Source organism: Nanorana parkeri, unplaced genomic scaffold (genome assembly GCF_000935625.1).
Source record: "Nanorana parkeri isolate BGI_ZX_2015 unplaced genomic scaffold, ASM93562v1 scaffold389, whole genome shotgun sequence".
NCBI classification, from domain to species: domain Eukaryota; kingdom Metazoa; phylum Chordata; class Amphibia; order Anura; family Dicroglossidae; genus Nanorana; species Nanorana parkeri.
In genome coordinates, this window is record NW_017306657.1 from 421402 (window position 1) to 430421 (window position 9020).

Below are 9020 nucleotides of genomic sequence, written 5' to 3' on the forward strand. Positions count from 1 at the left end.
CAATCAAAACTTGGAAGAAAGTGTGTAACAGGACATCCAGATGGTTAACAGAACAGTAGTGACGGGCTCAGGCGTGTTCGCAGCTCCACGTGCCGAGCCCGCCAGGAAGCTGACAGCGCCATTCAAAAGGCACGGAGACATTTCACGATCTCTGCAGCTGCGGACCGGGATAATGTCTCAGTACCTGTGATTGGCGCTGCGGCGCTGTCAACTTCCTGGCGTGCTCGGCACGTGGAGCTGCGAACACGCCCGAGCCCATCGCTAATCAACAGTTAGACTTCAGGTAGCCTCTGATTCCCAAACTGCAGGATTGGGCTGAGAAAAAGCTTAATAAGACAAAATATGCATCTTTCATAGGTGATCCTGCACAATTATAACTTATAAATGAATATTCTAATCCTTGTACAAGTCCATTTGTTTCTGATTCTCTTTAGATCCTATAGAGAAAATGTTTGCTTTATCTATAGAGGGCAATCTGATACTCAGGCATACAGTGCTGTTACATGGGGAGAGAGTTCTTAGCTCTGTGTAGGATTTAGTTTGGGAATTGGATGTTATACAGGGATACTTCTCTTTTCAGCGGCTGAATGGATCAGTGGGACAGCAAAGTGAAGACAAGTATGGGCAATTGTGGAGGCCACAATTAAAGTGCACCCATTGCTTAGGTTCACTTAAACAAAAAATATCTGTGAAGAAGAAACGGGGGAGATGGCATACTAAAAGGTTTTGCCTGTAATACACTCAAACATTTGGGTATTACAATTTATTCGTATGAAACTTTGAAAGTTTTACCTCAATTTCAGAGTCACTGGAATCTGGCTGTGGGGTAGAGCTGCCAGTAAGGAAAGGTAACATAGGCTGACCCATCCTTGCCATCCTGGAGATAAGTTTTGCTTTCGCCATGTCAGGGTTCTACAGGAAAGGAAAACCCAGTGGTCAGCTCATCTTCAAAAGGCTTATTAAATCATAAGCACATACATGTGTAGTGAAATATATCTGCCCTGATATCAGAGCATAAGTAGAGCACAGTTCATGTGCAACACTAATGGATCAGGATACAGAACCGGCACATGTAATGAGCCAATATAAAATACATATTAGACATGGAAACAAGACTATTATACATTGACATAACCCTAAGACTTTGCACTCTAAACCCATCGCTTTCACATATTTATCTGTGAAATTGTTCCAGTGGGGAGACACACTTCTACAAAACATTTTTGCTTTAAAATGGGGAAGGGTTAGAACCTCTGACAGGTAGTTATTCCTGTCTGTCTTTCTGTCTCTCCTTGTTTCTTGTCTTACTGTCATACAAGTGTGCTGAAAAACTCCCCAGTGGGTCATGGAAACCAACCTTGACAGAAGATTAGTCTTGATTTCGGACTATGGATTAAAGAGCTTTGCAGTATATTCGTAATAAAGCCCATAATTTTATCCAGCATACATACAACACGGTAACTTACGGCTAGCTGATCACTGATGGAGTTAGACTTGACTCGGACAGCTGGCTCCCTGGTGGAGAGGGGAAAGAAAAAAAAAATAAGCAAGTTGTACCAGTATGCCCACAGGGGCTTACTATGCACTCAAAAGTACTAGCTTCCATCAGAGACAAACCCTTGAATACAGCACCATCAATGCATCATAAGGACTCCATGAATGCAGTATAAAAGTCAGGGAGTCCATATTTTTCACTAATTGAAGTTTGATACATGGCTCTAAATTACAGCAGTTCTGCACAGGAATTATTTCAATGGATCTACCAATTGTCCTTAGGGCAACCAGAAATGATAAGCACATACAAACATTAGAATTTTCAGTCTTAAGCTATTATTCTGCAATTTTACTTACAAATGATTTATAATTTCCTTCTGCCTTGTAGCACTGAGGGTCCCTGGTTCGAATCTGAGCCAGGTCAGTATCTACAAGGAGTTTGCGTGTTCTCCCTGTGCTCCTGTGGGTTTCCTCCCACACTCCAAAGACATGCTGGTAGGTTAATTGGCTCCTGTCTAAATTGGCCCTTGTATGTATGCATGCATGTGAGATAGGGACCTTAGAGATTGTAAGCTCCTTGAGGGCAGGGACTGATGTGAATGTGCACTGTTAAGCGCTGTGCAAACTGTTGGCGCTATATAAATCCTGTATAATAATAATTTGTAAAGCACTGCGTAAAATTGCCAGCACTATATAAATAACAATAATAAAATTAAAAAAACCAAACATTTTCTTTAATATAATCAAAGCCTTGAAGTAAAAAGAAATGGAGACAGCCCTAGCGTTATGTTAAACGCTCAATTATTTTTTCAATGAATCCATATCATAAAAGATACATTGCCCAGCAAAGTAAGCACTTACAGTCATCATGTTTATGTCAATGGGAGCCCCAGTCGACAACCACAAAGAAAACAGACCTTACCCAGGTTTTGGTGGCACTGAAGTTGGCGGCTGAGGAAGAGTCTCCACAGGAATACTTTCTGTGATAGACACGGGGGAGTCACGGGAGCCAACACTCTGTCGATCAGTTCCTGCATCCTTCTGCTTCATCTAAAACAAGGGGGAGAAAATACAGCCATGTTGTCTGCACCACAAACCATGATTCAGTCTATTCCAGAAGTTGCGGCATATGTTTTAGCTCAAGCAATGTACTGACCACCCAATTCACACCTGAAAATGATTAATTTGCATTAAAAAAGACTTTGTCTCTCAATAGGCAGACACAGTCTTATGAATTCCTAAATAATCATGCAATCACATATACAATCTACTGTTTTCAGTCAGTGAAAAAAATAAAAATTATTTATTTTGGAGCCCAAATGTAACCACTGAGGTTTAATACCCAACTAGAGCCACTATTTCTACTTTTGGATAGGAGTGATTTAGTCTAAGGATTTCTGTTAGGCTTTAATGATGCTTCTGGGCGATTTTTCTTAATTTCCGGTTCCAGCGACACCATAACAATAAAGAAAGACCACACTAGAAAATTTAATAACTGCCTGCTCCTGTGACACCATAACAATGAACAAAGAGGATCAGGAATAGAAGGCACAAACAGCAATTATTCATTTGAAAAAGATTCTAAACCTTGCCTTAGTTGAATTGGAGTTATACAGAAAAGGTGGTGGAAAAAGATACAAAACATACTCAGGAAAACAATCTGAAATAACATCTTATACATTTACATTTTCTTTTTAAAGATTGCTTATTTGTACACGTGAACTTAAGGCAACTGAGAGATCACACGATAAACAGCAGATGGTAGTATCACATAAAGCAGTGATCACATGACCTATTCCGTGCCTTGTTTCTTTACACCTTCCAGCTGCTGCAATATGGCTGTCGAAAAAAGAAACTACTGGATGTCAAAGCACCAATATGACAGTCACAATGTAGTCTTATTCCAGACTGTGAAACACCTGTAAAAAGGAATGTGGTAAAACACGGAAGCCTAAAAAGGATACTTACTCGCTTTACTTCCACCTCAAAAAGCAGGGTGGCGTTGGGAGGAATTCGGCCTGACAGTCCCTGAGAGCCATAAGCAAGGGGTGGCGGAATTACCAGGAACCTCTTACCACCTTTCTTCATTCCCAGCATCCCTTCTTCCCAGCCCTAACCCAAGCAGAAAAGAAAAGTACCACATATTAAAAAAAAAAAAAAAAAAAATTTCCCATAGCAATCATTTTTAAACTTGCAGTACAAAAAAAAAGATAACAGACCAAAACGGTTGTGGTGTTCAACTCCAACCCTTTCTTGCTGATACAGCCGAAAAATAGTTCCTCCAGAAATAAAATCGGGATTACAAGAATGACACACATCATCGTTCATCACAAGCACATAAACTTACTTTGATCACTTTTCCAGATCCGAGTTTTAGCCGCAGCATTTTGTCCTTTTGTAAGTTGGAGTCAAACATCTGAAAATAAAACAAAAGTTGCTCAACATTAAAGAAAAAAAAACATCGGAAAATGAATCTGTGAATTTTTGGGACTTTTCAGGAACAGTGCAAGGGTGAGGTGAGGTTAGGCTGATGTCACAATGGCGAATCGCCAAAGTATAACTTTGCTCACAGGTCATTCCTTTGGTCTGCTACAGAATTTCAAATGCAAGCAGTAAAGAAGCAAGAGAGTGACACTTTCCAGGTTCCAACAGCGAGGAAGCAAAGCCATAGGAGAAAGCGAGTGGTCTCTTATCTATTTTGTCTTGGGCGATCTGTTGCCAGCAACAGGACTACTAGTATGAAATGAGCCTTAGAAAGTCCATGTAGTAAAGAATACATATGTTTTTTGCTATCATTGTGGTCAGATTAAAACTCTGACTTTTTCAACATCTGCTTGTGTGCTTGTACAATACCAGCTTACAGCTCGTATCAGTCAAATCTGTCATGCACAAAACTAAGTTGAGTATAAAAGTATTAGTACAATTGCTTTTACTTTTCTCAATTTGACAGAACCCGATTTTCATTGCTGATGAACAAAACTATATAATGTACCTGGCCAATTTCATGGTTCTGAAACAGCCACCCTGTGTAAGCAACTTCCAGTAGATCACCCATATCAGCTGCTTGTCCATCACCAGGGGTCAGATCCTGAGATAACACCACATCTAGAGAGGAGGCACTGTTACACCTGGCAAGGCAAACCTGTGAGGAGAAAGAATGTGAAATATTTATATAGAGAGGAGGACATAAAATGACACTTAACAAGGATACATTTTTCACTCTTAAATCTTACAAAAATCACCGGGCTGTGCAGGCAGCTCTTTATAATACCAGGTTGTTGTAATAAAGCAGCATCGGTGGTTCATCTAAGCAATGCTTGGAGCGAAAATCAAAGCTGAGCAGACACTACCAGGATGTGTGTGTGGTTCTGCTTCTTTGCTCTCATGTACTGGTGCTGTCATCTGCACTATGTCAGGATAATGTACGGGGACCGGGGGCAGGAAAACACCAGCTCCAGGCACTGTGGTGAAATACATCCTAAAATTTTACAGCAGGGGGACCGACTTGTTGAGGTCTGCTATTTCTGCTCCCCTTCCCAGAGCACCTGCTCTATATTCACATTACAGATTAGAATGCTTGAAGGGGGAGGGGTGACATTTAAATATTAAAATGTCCATAGCCTGGCACAAATTACACTTTGAAAGTAAATTAAATTGATTTTGTACATATTTAAACACACATTTACTGATCCATTATCAGCTGACTTCGTTTGAGGCTTCATTCAGAAAGGACCAGCTTTAAAGAGGAACGTTACCCATACATTGAAAATAACAAATACACATTTAGAAATGCTTAGTAATGACAACCTACAAAACACATACTTCTAGATCATTGCCGGCTTTTTATTTGTTGTACATCTTATTTCTCTTTTCTTTCCCATTCTTCTCACAGTGGCCATTTTAACTAAGGGCAGATGAATCCATTTCCCTTCACTTCCTGGAACTCTGGCAAATGTGACAAGGACATGTGAACCAAGCACATCTAAGGGGAGGAAAATGCCTTTCCCTGAGATCTCATGAGATTTCCCAGCAATGCTCTGCTGATGAAATCTTCCCAGGATGTAACGCCTGGGCACGATTACATCATTTGTGCCAAAATAGACCAGGAAGTGGATTAACCATTTGTAAGTAAATGAAAAACATGTTTGTTTAACTAATGAATGTAAGATTTCATATAAGCATGCAGAGCTGCATGTTGATGTTACTTTTAATGAAAGAGCGTAAAGGTCCTTTAAAGGTAGGCAGCCTTATCCCCCAAAAGGTGATAGATAAGATAGATAAAAGAAAAAAAAAGGAGAAGGCTGGCAGCAACGAAGGAACAGAATAATCCTTTTTTTCTTCTTCTACAGAGATGTGTACTTGGCCTAAACTTCTGCCACAGATCCCTGAGCTTTGACTAATAGCTCAAAGGTTTACATCCCAAAACTTTACTTTTCTCTTCCATTATCCTGTACATATGATGGAATCTGACAGGATAATTGTGCGTCTCCAGAGTCATCCTCTATCTTCAATATGAATATCTGGTATTATACTAGGGAGGCCGTACCTGTTTGCTGAAATCCAACGCTGACGCTTCTGACTCAAACATGATAGACCAACTCTGTCTCTGATCATCATAAAAGGCAGCATAGTTATTGAGTTGGACCTGGAATATGAAAAGTCATACTTGCCGTTACTGATAAAACCAGAACAGAGAAAAGCAGAGACAGCTGCTGGAGAAACCTCAAACTGACACAGCCAGGCATATCCCATGCATCATTTCTACTTGATAAAAGATGTACAGTTGCGGCCAATTTTGTTTAAAACAAAAAGCGTAATCTAAAAGAAAAGGCTAATAGCATTAACATGGATATATGTACAGCAAGAGTCCCCACCGCTTTACTGAAACTGTAAAATTTGCCATTTATAGAACTTTGTGGCGTCGCTTATTGTTGCTTATTTGGGATTACTGAACCCAACGCTCAGAATACTTACGGTCTCAAAGATGTTATTATTGGTCTGGAGTTCAGCTGTATCAGATGTAATTGTTAAATAAAGAAAAGAAAGCACCAAATTGTACAACCTTACAGAGAATGCACCACCTGCTCTCCCCAGCACAGACCCTTGTCCTTATTCTGCTAGTGAAATGTTTACTTAAGGTCAGGTTCTCTTTGCTCAGCTCGGGGCACAATATAGATAAAAACCTGACACATCTGGAACATTACAGGGAATCCAGGAAAAAAAACCTAAACTTTCAAGTAATACAAGCTTACTGACTCTCTACATCACCCCAGTACTCTGGGCTCCCCTCAAAGAAGCTGGGAATAGTGTCAGCGATGTGTATACAAAGGCAGGACAGCCCCAAAAATCTATATTTATAATACAGCGTCACCAAACTGCCTACGTAGTGGAGCTAAGAAGTGTGTTAATCCCACGGCTGGCTCAACAGGATTGAAAATACATTCTTGGCCAAGTGAACCAGTCAACATATGTATATTACCAACGGTTCCAACTTAAACATTTAGCGGAGACTCGTAAAAATAATACATACCGTAAACACAAAGCCAGGATGGACCCTTACGGAGGTTACCGGCTGCTGTTGGCTGATGTAGAGAAGGATTCTGTACTGAATTGTAGAGCAACAAAGAGTCAGAGAAAGGTGAAGCCTCCCTGGACATCATACAAAGATGCTAAATAGAGCAACTTACCAGCTCAGACCACAAAACCTTTCAATTACTTTCTACAGATCTTTTTACAAAACTGCGAGGGTATGCAGGAGCTTTTCATTCGGCTAAAGGGTCCCTACCTATGTGTTATGGGAAGCCTGTACTTGTAGAAATATGGAGGCTGACCTTTCTGCATCATTTCTAAAAACAACAAAAAAAAAAAACCTACCTATCTGGATGTCTCCAGTGACCTGGGCCCGTGACTCAAAAGTAGTAAAATCAGAGGCTCACCGAGACATTTGAGCAAATGGTCTTTTCTAAAGGTCACCAATGGCAGCCTACATATGTCTCACCATATTTCCTTTAAAGTAAACACACAAGCTGAAAAACACCTTATTTGTCCTAAAATGTGCTGGAATACAGGCATTGCTTGAGTTCTGTAACCAGTTTCTCTGCTGAAATATGTTAAGATAATATCATTCAGCCAGAGAAAGCCAGCTGCTTGAACAAACTCTTGGCATTTCCCCTAGTGGAAACCCAATGTCCAACATCTTTGAAGAAATACCTTTAGTACAAAAAAAGTAAAAAAAAAAAAGGGCACTGTTCCCTCGTCATTGTGCAAACACTGTTTTTTTAAATTGTAGGTCTGCTTTAAAGTAAACCTGTCATCTCCTTGTAGCTTTTTCAAAAGCAGAACAAAATGCAGGGGGTCTAGCAGTGCCTGCCTGTACCCATAGAACTCTTCTGGTCCTGACCTACCTAATAATCCATTTCTGCAATGAATGGCATCACTGACCAACGGAAGACATCAAAGGCAGGACAGGGCTCCATGCACTTAAGTTAGCAAATTAAAGACAAATTTACAAGCTAACATTTGTAATTACCACTTGGAAACTGAACACTCTTACACACTTCTAGAAAACCAGAGGTTCACATATACAGGTGAAACTCGAATAATTAGAATATCGTGCAAAGTTCATTTATTTCACTAATGCAACTTAAAAGGTGAAACTAATATATGAGATAGACTCATTACATGCATAGCAAGATAATTCAAGCCGTGATTTGTCATAATTGTGATGATCATGGCTTACAGCTCATGAAAACCCCAAGAACCCCAAATCCACAACCTCAAAAAAGTAGATTATTACATGCAATCAATAAAACAAGGATTGTACATAGAACAATATCGGACCTCTGAAAAGTATAAGCATGCATATGTACTCAGTACTTGGTTTGGGCCCCTTTTGCAGCACTTACTGCAATTACTTTTGCACAATATTCTAATTATTCGAGTTTCACCTGTATAGCTAAATATGTTTATGCTGGTCAACTCTTAAAAGTGAACTTGCTCTGGCCAGTAGCTACTCTACCAGCTCAACAGCAAATAGAAGCACCTAGTGCACTGGCGGAGAACATAGGGCATGCGTGCCAGGGAGGGCACGCGGGGCCCTCTCTGCTTCCTCATTAGCACAGTGGGAAACGTACATGTCACTCTGTAGTGTAGTTAAAACCTCTTGTATTGTATTTTTCTTCAAAGATTTAAGCACATAATTAGTTCAGACAGTCGTATGAAGTGTTTTTCTAAAAGAAATCATCAGTATTCCGGTCTAAGTGCAGGATTGGCACTTTGAGACACATAAGTTGGTTTAGTGATCCAGGTTTGGGCACTCAGGCTCAGCAAGGTTTGCCATCACTGACCTAGTGTAACCAAAAGGTTACGCATATAGTGCCAATATGGGGCAAATAGTTTGCAAATGTATTGCAATAAACGCAACCAAGAATTCCTGCTTATATACAACTTTTGCTAGATGTGTGTAAAAGTGTAAAGCAGTGTGCAGAGGATTGACTGAAAATAGTAAGTGTTAACCTGTAGTCACA

The 9020-nt window shown here is 40.1% G+C and overlaps 1 protein-coding gene across 1 annotated transcript in view; it reads right to left on the bottom strand.

Annotated features, from left to right (window-relative positions):
* The window catches only part of FKBP15 (FK506 binding protein 15), a 44468-nt gene that overhangs the window by 25126 nt on the left and 10322 nt on the right, over positions 1-9020 (bottom strand). Inside the window, 8 exon segments of the mRNA XM_018559332.1 lie at positions 793-912; positions 1467-1515; positions 2417-2544; positions 3463-3606; positions 3842-3910; positions 4487-4636; positions 6041-6139; positions 7025-7099. Coding sequence (XP_018414834.1) covers positions 793-912; positions 1467-1515; positions 2417-2544; positions 3463-3606; positions 3842-3910; positions 4487-4636; positions 6041-6139; positions 7025-7099 — 834 coding nt within the window.